General features: G+C 41.7%; 2 protein-coding genes across 2 annotated transcripts; both read right to left on the bottom strand.

Moving 5' to 3' along the window:
* Positions 1 to 7694: 7694 nt before the first annotated feature.
* On the bottom strand, positions 7695 to 9782 carry LOC146522746 (tripartite motif-containing protein 16-like). Its single transcript, XM_085153521.1, has one exon. The coding sequence runs from the start codon at positions 9774 to 9776 to the stop codon at positions 7983 to 7985; it is 1794 nt and encodes a 597-aa protein (XP_085009647.1). The 5' UTR covers positions 9777 to 9782; the 3' UTR covers positions 7695 to 7982.
* A 775-nt stretch (positions 9783 to 10557) lies between these two features.
* Positions 10558 to 17811, bottom strand: LOC146522745 (sterile alpha motif domain-containing protein 3-like). The gene is made up of 6 exons (XM_085154154.1): positions 16860 to 17811; positions 15617 to 15709; positions 15362 to 15526; positions 14865 to 15071; positions 14458 to 14632; positions 10558 to 10616 (listed from the first exon to the last, which is right to left on the bottom strand). Exons 1-6 carry the CDS (start codon positions 16890 to 16892, stop codon positions 10558 to 10560), a joined length of 732 nt encoding a protein of 243 aa, XP_085010280.1. The 5' UTR covers positions 16893 to 17811.
* Positions 17812 to 19157: the final 1346 nt, after the last annotated feature.

The following is a 19157-nucleotide window of genomic DNA, read 5'->3' as shown; positions in this document are numbered from 1 at the left end:
TTGTTCTTACCGTTCAACTGACTCCTCAGGACTTGCCTGACCCTCTGCAGGTACTTGGTGGTTGCAGCTTTCCTAGCGGCCTCTTCATGGTTCCCATTCGCCTGCGGGATCCCCAGGTACTTGTAACTGTCCTCTATGTCTGCAATGTTGCCTTCTGGTAGGTCAATCCCCTCAGTTCTGACTACCTTCCCTCTCTTTGTTACCATCCGACTACACTTCTCCAGCCCGAACGACATTCCAATGTCATTGCTGTATAGCCTGGTAGTGTGGATCAGTGAATCGATGTCTCGTTCACTCTTGGCATACAACTTGATGTCATCCATGTACAGGAGGTGGCTGACAACTGCTCCGTTCCGTAGTCGGTATCCGTAGCCAGTCTTGTTAATGATCTCACTGAGGGGGTTCAGGCCTATGCAGAACAGCAGTGTGGACAGAGCATCTCCCTGGTAGATCCCGCACTTGATGGTGACTTGTGCTATGGGCTTGGAGTTGGCCTCTAGTGTTGTACGCCACATCCCCATTGAGTTCCTGATGAAGGCTCTTAGGGTCCCATTGATCTTGTACAATTCTAGGCATTCCAGTATCCAGCTGTGGGGCATTGAGTCATAGGCCTTCTTGTAATCAATCCAGGCAGTGCACAGGTTGGTTAGTCTGGTCTTGCAGTCTCGGCTGACTGTTCTGTCTACCAGTAGCTGGTGTTTTGCGCCTCTGGTATTCTTGCCAATTCCTTTCTGTGTCCCGCTCATGTATTGACCCATGTGCCTGTTCATCTTAGCCGATATGATGCCTGACAGGAGCTTCCATGTAGTACTGAGGCAGGTTATTGGTCGGTAGTTGGAGGGGACTGGTCCCTTCTTGGGGTCCTTGGGGATCAGGACCGTCCGACCTTCGGTTAGCCATTCCGGGTGTCTCTCATCAACTAGCAGCTGGTTCATTTGTGCTGCCAGACGCTCGTGGAGTGCAGTCAGCTTCTTCAGCCAGTAGGCGTGAACCATGTCGGGCCCTGGTGCTGTCCAACTCTTCATACTGGAGACCCTTTCTTGGATATCTGCCACCGTGATGGTTACTGGACCCTGTGCAGGGAGGTCGCTATGGTCTGCCCTCAGATCCACTAGCCACTGAGCATTGCCGTTATGGGTTGCGTCCTTCTCCCATATGCTCTTCCAGTATTGCTCCGTCTCCAGCCTTGGTGGTGCTGTTCTCTTATTATTGTTCCCTTGCCACTGAGAGTACACCTTTGCTGGTTCTGTGGAGAACAGCTGGTTTATTCTCCTGCCTTCTATCTCTCTGGTGTACCTCCTCAAGCGGCTGGCCAAGGCTGTGAGTCTTTGCTTGGCAGTTTCCAAGGCCTCAGGTATGGACAGCTTGCTGTATTTCTTATGCACCTTCTTTGTCGCACCTTTCTGCAACTCCGTTAGTTGGCTCACCTCCCTCCGTGCTACTTTGATCTTGCCCTCTAGCCTCCTTCTCCATGGAGGGTACTGCCCCTTGTGGCTGTTCAACTTTTAGCCAAGAATCTCACTGATCACTGCTGCCGTATTGTAGATCAGCTTGTTAGTGTCGGTAATCGTGGCTGTAGGTATCGTCCGTAGTGCTGCATTAACATCATCTAGCAGACCTTCTGAGGGTACTTCACGTAATCTTGGTAACCGGCTACGGGGGGTCCAGGTTTCAAGCTTGGCCATGATCCTATCTTTCAGGTCAGTTCCTCTCGCACTCAATGATCCTTCTCCTGTCGCACTTGGGGCTATGTACCCAATCTCGGGTGGGGGTGATGATATCTCCCCCCTGACCTGGCGTCCTGACTCCTCCTTGCCGTAGCATTTATGTTGTACCTCGTCAATCTCTAGCTGTGAGAGCAGTCCCTTCTTTCGAATGTTGGAACACTGAGCTACTAGTTGTTTACTAGTAGCTCTTACCGTTCAGCTGACTCCTCAGGACTTGCCTGACCCTCTGCAGGTACTTGGTGGTTGCAGCTTTCCTAGCGGCCTCTTCATGGTTCCCATTCGCCTGCGGGATCCCAAAGTACTTGTAACTGTCCTCTATGTCTGCAATGTTGCCTTCTGGTAGTTTGATCCCCTCCGTTCTGGCTACCTTCCCTCTCTTTGTTATCATCCACACACTGCTACTAAGAATCAACATGAACACGACAGAATTAACCAGCATTGTTAAAAGAACAATTATCGAGGGCACACATTTGCTGGCTGTCTTAACTTGTTATCAGCTCCAAACACACATTATTAGCACATTTCCACACATGAGTGTTGTGAACACTGAGTGTTTTATGTCACAAAACACAAACAAGCTAATTTTTCACAGTTTAATGATTCACTGGATAAATTTACATCTGAGATAAAAACACGTTTTAGTGAAAAACTGCACATCCATGTTGTTTTCTGGAAGACAGGTTCAGAGTGACTTCCCAACAACCTGCAGACAACATTGTGCTTTTGTTTCTGTGTCAGATACAAAAAGGTGAACCTTATACACACCTGATTAATGTTTCTGGGACTTATCTTGCTGTTAATGATGCTTTGACGGGGGTTCCTCTGCAGACGGGGGTCTGGTAGTTCCTCTGCAGACCCCCGTCTGCAGAGGAACTACCAGACCCCCGTCATCAACGAGTGCCCAGTGGAGAGAGTGGACAGCTTCAAATACCTCGGAGTTCACATCACGCAGGACCTGTCATGGTCCTGTCACATCAACACCGTGGTGAAAAAGGCCTGTCAGCGTCTCTACCACCTCAGACGCTTGAGAGACTTCCAACTGCCCTCCAAGGTGCTCAGGAACTTTTACTCCTGCACCATAGAGAGCATCCTGACGGGAAACATCTTAACCTGGTTCGGGAACAGCACCATGCAGGACAGACGAGCTCTACAGAGGGTTGTGCGATCAGCTGAGCGCACCATCCGCTCCGAGCTCCCTGACCTGCACTCAATCTACAGCAGGCGGTGCTGGACCAAGGCCAGGAAGATCGTGAAGGACCTCAGCCATCCCAACAATGGACTGTTCTCTCTGTTGAGGGCAGGAAAGCGATTCTGCTCCCTGAAGACCAACACAGAGAGACTGAGGAGGAGCTTTTTCCCGCAGGCGATACGGTCTCTTAATCACACCACCACACAGTACTGTGGTAGTATATATACCACATTTTCTAGTATATATACTAGAAAATGAGCTGTAGTATATATATATTTATATTTCTTCATACATTCTTATATATTTCTATACTGTGTATTGTGTATTTTGTTGTACAGTTATTTTATTTTCAACTTTAATTTATATATTTTATCTTATTCTTTCCCAGTTAAATTTACCCTTCATTCTAATTTGTGTTGTATAGTTATCTCATTTTTAACTTAATTTTTATATTTTATTTTATTCTATTCCTTCCTAGTTAAATTTACCCTTTTTAATTTTCATATTTATTTCCTATCTTATTCATAGCCTTTTCTTTTTTTTCTTTAGGTCACGAGCAGTTGTCTAATTTCACTGCATATCGTACTGTGTATAACTGTGTATGACTGTGTATGTGACAAATAAAATTTGAATTTGAATTTGATTTGGTTTGTCATGTTGTTAACAACATACACCCTGTTTCTGTCTGTCATCACTAGCTGCATGTGTACAATGTGGATATTGATGTTATGTAACAACGAGGCGTGTGTCGACAAATCCAGGAAGTCTTCGATGAAGCTCATATTAAGGCTCACTTCTTTAAGGGACGGTGATGTCACCGATGACATCTGAAGTCTCGCTGGTTCAGAAAGTGTTTCGAGTGTTGGTGCGAGTTACGAACAGTTTCAGCTGTGACACAGAGGAGCTTGTTTCCATGGAGCCTGCTAAAAGGAGAAGGGTTTCCTCCTGTGTGGCAACACTTTGAGCTGATCTTTCTCAGTAAAATATTACACATAATGTTCACGTCAATAATGAAATGTGTTACTGCTAAAATAATCACAAGCTGTTGTTTTGTTGAATTCCAAGGTGAAGTGTTTGTTTTGTACCAAGCAACTGGGGTACAACAACAACGACGACGACAACAACAACAACACCTGATCTATGGGTATCATCTAGGCAGAGGTGCATAGATCCAAACCTTTACAGGCCTGCTGTGGGATACTCTCCTCAGTACCATGTGAAAGGGTTTTCCAAAGTCGGGGAGATTATTACCAAAAAGAGAAACAAGCTCATTCCAAGCACAATGGGAGGAAAACAGAATTAATTTCTTAATAAAAATGAATAATGTCACCATCCCCTCAGTATTCATGAGCACACTCTCTGTCCCATCATTTGAAAACACTGCAACAGTTTTAACATCAACATCTCACGTCCTCTTGGATTTATCTAAACAAACTGTAATCAGACTGATGAGTTTGTTAATATTTGTGCGCTGTTCACAGTGTTGTTAGTTTTGGTCTAAACTATTCTGACTTGAGCTGTTTGCACCGTAGAATTTATTGGCATGTTGCACCTGTTGCTGCTGGTGCTTTGACATTTCAGAAGTCATATCAGTGTCACATACATTGTGTTAATTCAGCATGAGTTCAGAAATACATGAAAACAGCTTAAAACAAAAATGCTGGAGTCCAGGAAAGCAGTCCAAAGAAATCAAAGTTACAGCAGCAGGAGCCCAAAACTCAAACTGAGGAGCTGGGTCAACCATGAGTCCAGTTTAGGGGGCCCACCCTCAGGCCAACGGCATAACAGTCCATAGTTTCGGGGGCCGACCACGTGGCAGCGGCGCAGGCAACTGAGCAGATCCAGACGTGGAAGACGGCGGCGGTAACTGAGCAAACGAGGGCCTGGGCGACGATTCTTGGACACCAGGCGTACTGGTGGAGGCTTGGTGGGTGCAGAACCAGACGATGGTGTGGTAACCACAGCCGACGAGACTGGACCAGATGGCAACGTGGCAGCCGCAGGCGATGGAGCAGATGGTGGAGCAGGTGGCGGATGAACCAGTTCACCAGAGCCGCCAGCAGAGTCGAATGCAGAGCCAGCAGGTGTCCGGCTGAGGCGAAGCTAACTGTAGCTGCACAGGGCACGTACAGTGCTAACAGTCTGTCTGAGCTTTGTCAGAGCTTTGTCAGAAAGATGCAGTCCTCAGCTGACTGAATGAGCTCACCAGAGCTTTCAGCAGAGGATGACAGCAAGTGAACAGGGCTGGGCTAGAGAGGGACCTGGAAACAGAGCTAAAGCCTGAACAAGTAATAGAGCTAGAAACTGAACTAGAAACTGAACTAGAGACTGAACTAGAGACTGAGCTGGTGATAAAACAGGAAACTGAGCTGATAAATGAGCTAATGGCTGAAACAAAAGTTGTGGTGGTGGTTGTGATGGTTGTTGAACTTGCGACTAATCAGGTAACTGACTCTTAGCTGCTCTCCTCTGGGGAACAGGGATAGGTACTGGGCCCAGTGTTGCCAACTCCTCAGTAAGGAAAATCGCTATTGGTTGTCCTAAAAGTCGCTAGAAGTTGCTAAATGACGTCATCACCTAATTTGCATAATTGGTCATGCTAATGTAATTGTAACCTACGCTGTTGGAGAGAGAAATAACATCGTGGACGAGACATAAAGTGAGCAAAAAACGTCCTAAATGCATTTAGAATTTATTTAGAACTACAAATTAAATTTCTTTTAGCAATTATTGTTTTTTGTAATGTCTTTCACGTCTTTTTTTAGCGACTTTTTTTAGAAAAAAAGTCGCTAGGGGGTCTGAAAGCTCGCTAAATATAGCGACAAAGTCGCTAAGTTGGCAACACTGACTGGGCCTGGCCGAACACCAGCCATCCCCACCCGAGGAACAGATACAGGCTGCTCCCACCCAGGGAACTGAAATGGGTGCAGGGTCACAGTTGCCTTCACCTGGAGAACCGGAACAGGCATTGGCAATAACTGGGTGTCCACCATCCTCACCCAAGGAGCAGGTACAGGTGCAGGGATGAATACAGCCTCAGTTAGCCTGGCAACTGAAGCAGGGACCAGCTGGACCTCAGCCACCCCCACCCGAGGAACCGGTAAGGGTGCAAGGGGAAGCTGGGCCCGAGCTGCCCTGGGAACAGGAACTGGAAGTGCAGAGCGGAGCTCAGGAGCAGTAACAGTCACTGGGCAAACTAGGTTAATGGTGCCAAAGACAGTTTCAACTTGACACCGAGGTGTCACTCTGAATAATGTCTTTAGAGTTCAAACACACAGTAGTGGAGTTATCTGATTCAGGCGATACAGAGTCCACGGAAGACGAAACAGTGTTACTGTTGATCTATTTTTACTTATTTATTTATTTATTTATTTGATGGATCCGCCTTCCCCTTGTGTTGTCCATTCTCACCTGCTGGTAAGCCTCAGTCCTGAACTCCTCTTCCCTGTATGGTTGAATGTGAAGTTACTTTCCCTGTCTGGGTAATAAATCTTGGAAGCACATCTCCTCCCTCTTTTTAGTATAAAGAACCTGTGCGCCTGACTGTGTTAAACATATAAATATGCATTAAAGCCACTAAAGTCTCGTATAGTCCCTGTTAACACATGTCTGCTGACACATGATACACAGTAATATGTGTTTGAATACAACCTGAAACCTGTTAATGTTCTGATTTAACAGCAGATTTCTCCACATGCAGGACAGAGAAATTCCTGCCTCTGTCACACAAAAAATGGAAAATATATTTGTTTGACATTTTAATCACAATAACAAAGAAATAAACTGTTGGTAGATAACTTTTTACAATCAATCATCCATCAGTAAAAATCTAACTCAAATCAAATACAACAAATTCAACATTCATAGAAAAAAACCCTGCAGGGATCAAACATCTGATCAAACACCAGGGTTGGACACAGACTTTCTAATCTGACATCACAAAGTTATTCTGAAGCTGTAAATCTAATTAAAAACTCCCCAAAACTACTATGAGAAAACCCTTAAAAGGTTCAGTTATAGAAGAAAAATCCTTTACATATAAAATCAACAGAGGTTCCTGATAAATAGACTAATAAACAGAGAATAGCTGAACAGTTTCTGTGACACAAACGTAAAAATGTATAAATGCTCCATGATTTTCATTTCTATCCATCATCTTGAACACTGACTATAAATGTGTTCACTTCATTATTGTGTGATTTAGTTTCTTCACGTGTCTCCTTCAGTGCAAATAAAGGACTGTTAGAGTGTGTGCTGTGTGTTTTTCTGAAGCATGACAATCCTTTCCAACAAGTATTTCCAGCTGTTTGTCTCCACTCTGCACTTTAGTCTTTCTTCCTGTCATGTCTGTGTTTGTCCAGCAGGTGTCTCCCTCAGATCATTTTCTCCAAATCAGAAGCATCAGATTTGTGGAGACGCTCTGCCTGCCAGACACAGCTCAGGGCAAAGAAACATGTCTATCCTCCACAATATACAGGCATGTATCATTTATTGTCTGTATTTAAATGTATAAATGATCGAGTGAAAATGCTTTTCATATGAAAAATAATATTAAATGTCAAACATTAAGTGTTTAATTTTTGTTACATTTTAAAAGTTCAAACCTCAAAGACATTAAGTTTAAGTCATATATGATCAAGAAAATCAACAATCTTCACATTTCAGAAACTGGAACCAGCTTTAAATGTGACTAAAATAATGATAAAACAATCAATTCTCTAATCATTGACTAACTGATGAATCACTGCAGCTCCAATATATTGTTGCATTTGACAACCCACTACAGCAACTACAGAATAAAACCACTAACCAGACTGATGACAGATTTCAAACATGCTGAATATGAAGAGTAGTATCATTTAAACTCACATGATTATCAGCCATAAGAACAAATTCAGATTTATATTGATGTAAGGTATATAAATGTAAGTACAGTTTGAATCAGTGCAATATTATTTTCACACATCAATGGACCACTGAACTTCTCAGCTTCTAAAATGTAAAGCCTCATTTAGAAACTACACAAGTGAATATAATGTTCAGGGATCAACATGAACCTGTCTTCTCTATTTGACTTTAATCAACTCTGCAGTGTCTCCATCTAAGCAAAGCCAAAGTCCAGCATAGAGCGGCTGAGTGAATGTGGTCTGGACTCTGTGGAGGAGAGTCATGGTTTCAGAGACGCTGTAGAAAGACAGAATACCTGCTCTGTGATCCAGGTACACTCCTACTCTGGAGGACCGAGGACCTGAGAGGGGAGTTTGGACATTGTTGTGTCGAAATTTATAGTTGTTTGTGTCACAACGTAATGCCCAAGATTTGTTATTGTTTCCAAATCCACAGCCCCTTCCTCCTCTGCTGATATTCTTGTATGCAAGTGCGACATAAACTGCTCCCCCTCTCCACTCCACCTCCCAGTAACAACATCCAGTCAGACTCTCTCTACTCAGGACCTGACACCGTACAGTGAATCTGTCTGGATGATCAGAATAAGAATGTTTTTGTTCCATTCTTGTTGCTTTTCTGTTCCCCTCAGATAATAACACATGTGTGTTTGCTGTGTTTGGATCCAGTGTGATTTCATGTGAACATTTTAAGAATCCAGCTCTGGTCTTTGGCTCTGGTGGTGACAGTAAAACATCCTCTTCAGTGACTGTCAGTGAGATGTTTGTCCATTCCTCTCTCAGAATGTCCTGTAGTTTATTTCTGGTCTCTGACACAGCTGCTGTCACATCCTCAAAGTAGCTCAGAGGACGAATATTGATGCTGGATGAGTGTGTAGACTCACTGAGTGCTGACAGTGAAGGGTAGTTGTGTAGAAACTGGTTGTGATCCTCTGTGTGTGAGAGCTGCTCCAGCTCGCAGTCTTTCCTCTTCAGCTCAAGGATCTCCTGCTCCAGCTTCTCCTGAAGCTCTTTGACTCGACTCACTTCAGTTTCCTGTTGGGATCTGACCTGCTGCTTCACATCAGAGCTTCTTCTTTGGATGAGACGGATCAGCTCAGTGAATATCTTCTCACTGTCCTCCACTGCTTTATCAGCAGAGCCATTGATGGCCTCCACCTCCTGTTGAAGCAGCTTCACATCTTTCTCTCGCTCCTGGATTCTCTGCTGGATGTTTAGTCGTCTCACCTCGAGCTCCTTCTGCTTCTCAGTCCTTTCTGCTGCAGCTGGGACTGTTTCATGGCCTTTATGTTCATCCACTGTGCAGAGATAACAGATACTCTGCTGATCAGTACGACAGAAAATCTTCATCACCTCATCATGACGAGAGCAGATGTTCTCCTGGAGCTTCTTGGAGGGGGCCACCAGCTTGTGTTTCTTAAACTGAACTACATCATAGTGAGGTTGGAGGTGTTTCTCACAGTAAGAAATTAAACAGACTAAACAGGACTTGATGGCTTTCAGCTTGCTCCCAGTGCAGACATCACAGGCCACATCTTCAGGTCCAGCATAGCAGTAATCAGCTGGAGCATCTTGGAGTCCAGTCTTCTTCAGCTGCTCCACTAAATCTGCTAACATGGTGCTTTTCTCCAGGACAGGCCTCGGTATGAAAGTCTTCCTGCACTGAGGGCAGCTGTGGGTTCCCTTCCTGTCCTCTTCATCAAAGTGGGATTTAATACAGTTCATGCAGTAGCTGTGTCCACAGGCTGTAGTCACCGGATCCTTCAGTAGATCCAAACAGATGGAACAAGAGAAGGTTTCTCGGTCCAGCTGAACTCCTTTCTGCGCCATTTCTCCTCTCAGTGTCAGTGACTGTGTGAGTTTCTCTTCCTTATAACTGAAACTAGTCTGAGCTCTGATCTCAACAACATGTTTCTGCAGTGAATGGAGCCTGTCAGCTCTTACACAGCACCACATGTTGGTTACACCCATCTTCAAAGTGCAGATCTGAAGGGGAGGGAACGAGGAAACACGTGGACAGAGAGGAGGTGCTGTGTTTAAGAGCAGGAAGAAGAGGGAGGGTTATCAGGCTCTGCTTCACTCCAGGAAGAGGAGCAGTTTGAGAGCGATACTGTGTGTTTAACCCTTTTTATTTACTGCTCACATCAACTTTTAAGCTTGTTAATACTTTCTTCTATATAAATAAACTTCAGTTTAGAAATGTCAGAGTTCTCACTGAAGTTAACAAACAGTCCTTCAGTTTCAGTCAATGCAGGAGGACAATGATCCTAAACATACAGATAAGGCAGCCACTGACATGATGCTTATGTTGCATTTAAGTTTATGTTCATTTCAATTGTTTCTCTCCCTCAAACACCATCAGAGGTGAGAGGGTGCAGCAGGTGTAGTAGTTGGTATATGAGACAGTAAACAAATTAAAGGTTTTTCAAACACATTCAGCTCCACAAAAATGTGATAAATGTTTGACAGGAATAAAAAGAAACTCTGATCCTTCTTTAAAAGTATTTTTCTGTTATTATGGTCGAGTTGATCACACAAAATCATCTTGAGCAGGGACGTGGCTAAATACAGGTATGTGAGAACCAGTCAATATTAAGGTCTCCAGTGACTGACTGCAGCTTTGTACATGTGACCTGGAGATACTGGATATTAGAACTTGGTGGTCTGTAACAGCAGCTCACTAGTACAGGTTTCACAGGAGGAAGCTGGACCTGTAACCACAGAACTTCCAGTTGGATCAACAGTCTCTGCAAGAATCAGCATCTGCACATTTATCATCAAGAGCAGCAGGGGGCGCTGTTACACACAGAGGAAGGCACTCAAAATGTAAGATAAGCAAAATTAGAACAACAACAAATAAAAACATGAAACTTTTGGTTGTTTTGAGTTGAGATTGCTGTTACTATCAGAGATCAGCTGATTGGTTGAGACATCATTGTACCTTTCTAACATCAAATACAGGACAAATTGTTGAAGTCTGGATGTCCAATTTCAGAGTATTAATTTCCTGTTGTGCTGATAAATTTATTGCTCTGTTTTTTCACAAATATAAACCATATTTCTTATGAAGCTTTAAAAATATACAGATATTTAAATATAGTAAGTTTCACAGTCATAATGTGCAGTGATAATTTTTAATCAGTGCACATATTATACACAAAACATCATTTTTTATATTATTAAAAGTTTTTTAACTATTTGAAATCTAAAGGTTATGTGTGTTTAAGAAGTGTGAGCTCTACTTTGAATCTTTTTAAAAAAAAAACTTAAACTTAGCTAAAATTGAGGGGAAAAGATAATCTGCATCATCATCATCATCATCATCTTTCACTAAAGCTGAGTGTTTCTACTCATGCAGGTGAAAACATATGTAGTGTGCTTTATATGAGATTTCCCAGTCTAATGTGTATATGAGTGTCAGCTTATCCATCAGCTGATCTGATGAGACTGACACTGAACGTGACTTTGTGGTTTATCTGAAAAAGTAATAATGATATAAAGAACAGGAAAGCAGGCAGCTGAGTGATTACAGATCTTCCCTATTGAACTTACACATAAGCTTCATGTTAATGCTGCATGTAGTGCTTCATAAATGTTTGTATTTACCTGTATTATAATATGATTAGTGTTACTGCATTTGTCTGTATCGCTATTGATTTAGGCTACGTCCACACGTACACAGGTATTTTTGAAAACGGAGATTGTCCGTGTTTGGTTTTCAAAAAATTCCTGTCCACAAGTAAACGCAAAAACGAAGGAAACCCCTGCTAGGAACATGCCAAAGCAAAAGGTGGCGATATATTCCTAACCATGTAGAAATGTTTGCCAATCAGAAGTCTAGAAGCCTGGGTGGGAAATAGTAAACAAACGTCGTTGTGACAATGATGTACACTGTCTTGTTGGTACATATGTATCAATCTAATAAACTTAAACCTACACCATCCTCCCTATTCTGGTATTCTAAACAGTACTTAGCCGAAACCCAATGACTGCTTGGTTGAGTTAACTTCCTGAACTATCTACAACATATGGTGGAAACCTGAAATTAAAACAGAGAAGACTAGAGGTGAGACATGATCATTACTGAATATTAAAAATAATAAATGACAGATTTAGTGATATTTTCATAAACTATTTATTTACCACATCAATAAACAGCATGGCAGGGCAAAATATTTTTTCTAACATGGCAACCTTTAATAAGTGAAAGGAGACAGAAAGACAGGTGAGAAAGAATAAAACTTAACTGACTTTTTGATGGCATTTTACACAAAGTACTAGTACAGTATCTAGAAAATGTGGGAAAATACTGGCATCATATACAGTACACTCTCAGAAATAGGGGTACCAAAGTGTACCAAAAAGGGTACAAATGCTTGTCGCTGGGGGTGTTCCTTTTTGTGGGACATTTCTGTACCCTTTAGCCTTGGTACATTTTTGTACCTTATGAAGTTGTACCATCTGAAGTACAATCATGTACTTTCCTATGACATAAATGTACCTTCAAACTATAGTACAGAAATGTTCCCTTGAAAAGGGTACAATAGGGTACCTATGAGGGTACCCCCCCAGCGACAACCTATTTCGTACCTAAAGAGACAAAAATGTACTCCCAATAGTCCAAAATATTTGGTTATTTAACCATTTATTTTCGATAAAAGAATCACATCAAAGCATTTAAACAGCCACAGGAATACATCCTTGATTACATTCGTATATTGCCATAGGACATGTCAAGTAAAATACATTCATTTAAAAAAGTAAACAATCACATAAAGACATTAAACACCTGAACACAATGTTTTGACGGATCACAGAGATGGCATGTACTTAAAAAAAACTGTCCACACAAATGTTTTGCTCTACTTCATCAAGCCAGAATATATATATATATATATATATATATATATATATATATATACAGTGGGGCAAAAAAGTATTTAGTCAGCCACCGATTGTGCAAGTTCCCCCACTTAAAATGATGACAGAGGTCAGTAATTTGCACCAGAGGTACACTTCAACTGTGAGAGACAGAATGTGAAAAAAAAATCCATGAATTCACATGTTAGGATTTGTAAAGAATTTATTCGTAAATCAGGGTGGAAAATAAGTATTTGGTCACCTCAAACAAGGAAAATCCCTGGCTCTCACAGACCTGTAACGTCTTCTGTAAGAAGCTTTTCTGTCCCCCACTCGTTACCTGTATGAATGGCACCTGTTTGACCTCATCATCTGTATAAAAGACACCTGTCCACAGCCTCAACCAGTCAGACTCCAAACTCCGCCATGGCCAAGACCAAAGAGCTTTCGAAGGACACCAGGAAAAGAATTGTAGACCTGCACCAGACTGGGAAGAGTGAATCTACAATAGGCAAGCAGCTTGGTGTGAAAAAATCAACTGTGGGAGCAATCATCAGAAAATGGAAGACATACAAAACCACTGATAATCTCCCTCGATCTGGGGCTCCACGCAAGATCTCATCCCGTGGGGTCAAAATGATCATGAGAACGGTGAGCAAAGATCCCAGAACCACACGGGGGGACCTGGTGAATGACCTGCAGAGAGCTGGGACCAAAGTAACAAAGGTCACCATCAGTAACACACTACAACGGCAGGGAATCAAATCCCGCAGTGCCAGACGTGTTCCGCTGCTGAAGCCAGTGCATGTCCAGGCCCGTCTGAAGTTTGCCAGAGAGCACATGGATGATACAGCAGAGGATTGGGAGAATGTCATGTGGTCAGATAAAACCAAAGTAGAACTTTTTGGTATAAACTCAACTCGTCGTGTTTGGAGGAAGAAGAATACTGAGTTGCATCCCAAGAACACCATACCTACTGTGAAGCATGGGAGTGGAAACATCATGCTATGGGGCTGTTTTTCTGCCAAGGGGACAGGACGACTGATCCGTGTTAAGGACAGAATGAATGGGGCCAAGTATCGTGAGATTTTGAGCCAAAACCTCCTTCCATCAGTGAGAACTTTGAAGATGAAACGAGGCTGGGTCTTCCAACATGACAATGATCCAAAACACACCGCCCGGGCAACAAAGGAGTGGCTCCGTAAGAAGCATTTGAAAGTCCTGGAGTGGCCTAGCCAGTCTCCAGACCTCAACCCCATAGAAAATCTGTGGCGGGAGTTGAAAGTCCGTGTTGCTCGGCGACAGCCCCAAAACATCACTGCTCTTGAGAAGATCTGCATGGAGGAATGGGCCAAAATACCAGCTACTGTGTGTGCAAACCTGGTAAAGACCTATCGTAAACGTTTGACCTCTGTTATTGCCAACAAAGGTTATGTTACAAAGTATTGAGTTGTATTTTTGTTATTGACCAAATACTTATTTTCCACCCTGATTTACGAATAAATTCTTTACAAATCCTACCATGTGAATTCATGGATTTTTTTTTTCACATTCTGTCTCTCACAGTTGAAGTGTACCTCTGGTGCAAATTACTGACCTCTGTCATCATTTTAAGAGGGGGAACTTGCACAATCGGTGGCTGACTAAATACTTTTTTGCCCCACTGTGTATGTATGTATGTATGTATGTATATATGTATGTGTGTGTGTATATATATATATATATATATATATATATATATATATATATATATATATATATATATATATATATAGACAAAGTGGAAAATGTGCTCCTGTAATGTCTTCAGCCAGTGCATTCTCTCTTGCCTCCATGTAGACCCTCTTCAGTGGCAAATCCTTGGTCATTTGAAGAACAGCAGTGAAGTTTTCGCTAAAGCGGCGACAGATGTTGTCTTGGCAGGGATGCATTAAATTAACCTCATCACACAACTGGAAATGAAAAGAGCAGAATAGACAAAAGAATGACATTTTACATTCAGGATTTAAACTTTTGACATGTTTAAAGACACAGACTGGAGATAATGTAAAGTGCTTTAACCCTTGAACAAAAATTCTAAAGATAATGAACAGATTGATTAATCAGTTAGTACAGAAAAAAATAATCAGATTTAGAGACAAAAAAATCATTAGCCGTTTCCCCAATCATCTTAACAATTCTTACCCCTGCAGATGTCCCCAGGAATGGATATCTCTTTAATAGGTCCACAGTACACATTCCTTCAGCTACCTCTCGACGTCTCCATGCAAAGGTTTTTGTCATGCGGTCTTTCACCAGTGCTGTGTCAGGATGTAGCTTCTTGTGCTGATCATTTAGCATCTTGATATGAGCATCAATGGAGGCTGCATCTTCCCCCACAAAGCACGAATCCTTTGTCAAAGCAGATATCAGTATTATCATAAGTAAAATCTGATAAGTTAATGTTACTCGAAATGCGGTAATTTGTACACCAAATGCTTTGAAAAAAATGCAATAATGTTGAACAGGAATTGCAAGTTGAGCAGACTTTTGTTAAATCAACTGTGAAGTTCCTTTTTCTATGTTAATGTTATCTGTTAACATGTTTCTTTCAATTAATGTTTACTTTTAGCTTTACAGTGAACATAATAAGACTACATATGTTACCTTAGCTCTTAGAGGCTGAGGGTGTGAGGACTTACGAGAGAGGGCTTCAGTCTCTTCAGACAGGAGCTGCTGGATTCCTCTGTGGTCCGATGTTTCTGCGTGCGTCCAAACTTTTCTTTAACCTGGTTCACTTCTTCGTTGCTGATTAGGGGAGCCCGTTCTGCTTTGAACTTTCTCTTGATTTGGCCGTGCCAGGTGTCCTAGTTGTTTCAAATGTATATAAGTAGTTAATTATGCTTACTTTATATTAATATAATCTATAAAAGAAACAAAAAAGGAGAGGTACTCACATAACCATTTCCATGTACATCTCTTAAGAAAGGATACTTCACAATCTTTGATGGGCTTTGATGACCTGGATGTAGTCTGAGTGGGTTGGGTACCTGTTTCAAACATAAGAAAAACAACCCACAGCACACTGATTACTCTTATCCTTTCCTGGGGGCTTTTCTGTTCTTCAATTCTTCTACTCATATTGTTATTACTGTAAATAGTATGTTATAGACCAATGTCAAATCAATGTAGCTAAAGTTGATTTTAATTTTTAAAAAATGGGCATGGACAAACAGCCACACCTCTCCCAAACTTCATTAATTAATTGACTGCAGTCCTGAATTATTAATTTACTCTTGAGCAAATTCGAAAATGAACACTTTGGATATCATAGTCCAGACAAGGTCTGGAGACACAGGATGCATGGTTTTACCACTATTGCCAGTTCATTGGAACCGTGTGTCACGCCAGACTCGAACGCTGGTCTCCAGATTGGGAGGCAGATGGGCTAACCATTTGTTCTCTGCCTCTCGTACAACAGCAATATTAATATTAAGAAATCAATGTAATTATTCAGAAAGGAACCCTTACATTGTGTACTGTGACAGCATTTCATAAAGAGTCCCAATTATTTTGTTTCGGTACTTCTGTTCTTTCTGGACTGGTTCTTTGAGATCCAAGCAACTCTGCGGGAGAATAGAATCCTAGGCTATCTTGTCTGTTTTTGCTGCCCACAATTTGCCTCCTTGATTTTGTTTATTTGAAATTATAAATCGATCCCTGATCGAGCAGCTAGCTGGCATCACAGGTGTTTGCAGACACTGTCCCTGTGCAGAGCTTACAGCTCTCATATTCGAAAATCCCACTAAGTAGGTGGAATGGTACAAATGTGTACCTTCCATTGTTTAAAATCCCTTTGAGCGGGAAACAAGTTAGATGCGATATATTTGGCTTAGAAAACGATTTTGTTAATAGCTATATTTACATACTAGCATGTTTTGAGAAATTATTGATTTTTTTACATTATTGTACACGGTTAGTCACTATTTATTGATAAAACACTCGAATACGGCGGGCAGACAGACGTTGAACATTCCACCAACAGTCTAAATAGTCCACATTTGTACCTTTCTTTGTTTAAAACTTAGCTAACTGCTAGCTTTCACCCATGTTAAATCTAGCTCTTCGGACTTTTGCTAACTCCACTGTAAAATTACACGTTGTAATTTTTATAAAAACACAAAATCACACCCGACTTACCTCAAAACCTTTGCGCCTAGTCGTCTGACACATCAATGCCTTCTTCCATCAACTTTTTAAGGAGCTCCTCCGTCGATAACCCCGGAGAGTCATTTTCTGCGTCAACGCTAGTCAGCGCGGAGGCGGAGCACTCATCGCTGCTGGCTTTTCAGCCTTTGAGATTAATGCGCGTTGCGAACTTGACACATGAAAATGCAACATTGTGGTATTAATGCGCAGTTGTTTAGAAACCGTTATGCTGTCTTGGCGAACTATATTTGTAACTTACAAAATGTAGTTACTGTAACATAAAAATCTGCTTGACATTTTAACTTCCAAAGAACCTCGGTTTAACTTGATGTTGCAAATTCCATAAAAACCTCACAATTAATGAACAATTCTAGGATGTAGTAAAAGCGAAAAAGTAAATGGCCGAACATAACAGTAAAATGATTTCACGTTTTTGAAGGCTACAACCAAGATTTAAAACATTAAAAATTATAACTGGAACTTAATGAAATGGAAATGGACCAGTTTTTTTTAAACATCATTTGGTTGTGCCTGCATGTCATTGTGTGTGTGTGGGGGTTTTTTAATATAATTTAACATAACTTACACAAAGGTAGGTTACAGATATTCTTTGCATCATTGGATAATTTACGTACAGAGGAGAGGACCAACAGATTTGATTATACCATGTAGCTTTTATGAGCACACTCACATCTCATATGAATTTTACAATTAACCAGGCCCATCCAGATTTTCCCATGCTGACCCATTACCACATTCTGCCACTGTCACTGCAGTACAGGTCAAAATGGTACAGATTTGTACTATATATCAAATTGAACCTTTAAAGGGGCATTTCTGGACTTTTAAAGACCAGTATTGTACTTTTAAGGGAACATTTAAAAAAAATGTACCTATAGGTACAAAAATGTTCTTCTCTCGTACCTCTATTTCTGAGAGTGTACTTTCTTCTGAAGAAATTATGTTGGAACCCTCAAAAAAACTTACTATTTACAGTAATGGATTTCTATACATTTTACATCAGATGAAAACGTTTGTAAGATTCAGATAATTATTTGTTAAAAGCTAGAAATTTTAAATGAGAATAAGAAAGAAAAGTATTTCTTTATGCCCCAGTTTCCCTGTTAATGCCCTACCTGCCCCCTGGCAAAACTTTGCTAGACCCGCCCCTGCACAGTTACCAGCTGTCAGCTAAGTAAAAAAAAACAGATCCTGGTGTTATTTGTCTCTCAGAAACAGTTCATAGCTTTCCTTCAACCCATTCATGTCACCTAAAAGGTAAACCTGTTTCTCCATCACCTGTTCAGCTCTGATGATTCAGTAAGGACATCCCCTGGTTTCATCTTCATGTTTCCCTCTCACCAGATAACCAAACCGATATCATGACCAGCAGCTTTTACGGCTGTGGCTCCAACAAACATCAGCTGATACTAGAAAGTAATATTAAATAAATTCTAACAACAGCTGATCAAGTTTAAAGGCACTTCTGCTGTTTAATGCGACCTCCGCTAGTTTCCTCTTTCTGGCACAAAGCGGGAGATAAACAAGCAAGAGAGACGGGACTTGCGGCAGAAACGCCGATCAGCTGATCATTGATTAGTTTCATGATTGAAGTAGCAGCAGGAGAGGGAGGCGGGAGAAGAGAGAGAAGAAGAGGCTGCTGTGCAGCGTAAAGACACAGAATAACTCCAGCTTTTTGTCTTTTTTTTTTATTGTAGCTGAAGTACGGGACAAATCACGTTTATTTTCAGCTCAATACGAAACGCATAATATTAACTCTGAATATGAGGATTCCGTTTTTTACAGGACGGTTGGCAACTCTACTAACTAACCATATGAATAAAATAAAGTTCACCAGTAACATCATAGCGCCCACCCAGCTGTATAGAAAGTCCGTCATGCTAGCTAGTACACAGTACGAGTTATAACGAGGTTATTACGAGTTCATAACTTCTTACCTGATGCTCATTTCACCTGACAGTCTCCGCCTCCCCTTTCCCCCATCCACCTGCTGGCCTCCACCACTTGCTAATTTTACTGAATCTGTGAAAGCTCCACCATAGCCACTACCAAACAATTGAGTTATTTTTACACGTCTGCAAGCATCTGTCCAATCCGCCACCTTTCACTGTTTAGACGGTTACGGAAAAAAAGACAACAACAACAAAACATCGGCCCATTTAAAACGAAAAATTACCATCGGCCCACCTGGCATTTTGCCCGGTGGGCCGATGGCCAGTCCAGCTATGGTGTGGAGGGACAGTAACTGGATATGTAAGTATTTAAACA

This window comes from Neolamprologus multifasciatus, chromosome 3 (genome assembly GCF_963576455.1).
Source record: "Neolamprologus multifasciatus chromosome 3, fNeoMul1.2, whole genome shotgun sequence".
Lineage (NCBI taxonomy): Eukaryota > Metazoa > Chordata > Actinopteri > Cichliformes > Cichlidae > Neolamprologus > Neolamprologus multifasciatus.
Note: the sequence above shows the minus strand (reverse complement) of the source record. Positions and strands in the feature narration are given on the sequence as shown.

Coding starts and splice junctions, on each gene's coding strand:
- LOC146522746 (XM_085153521.1), bottom strand. CDS start 9,776: ATGTGGTGCTGTGTAAGAGCTGACAGGCTCCATTCACTGCAGAAACAT.
- LOC146522745 (XM_085154154.1), bottom strand. CDS start 16,892: ATGTGTCAGACGACTAGGCGCAAAGGTTTTGAG. Junction 15,072..15,361: donor AGAGACTGAAGCCCTCTCTC/GTAAGTCCTCAC, acceptor GCTTTGACAAAG/GATTCGTGCTTTGTGGGGGA. Junction 14,633..14,864: donor TCCTGGGGACATCTGCAGGG/GTAAGAATTGTT, acceptor TTTCATTTCCAG/TTGTGTGATGAGGTTAATTT.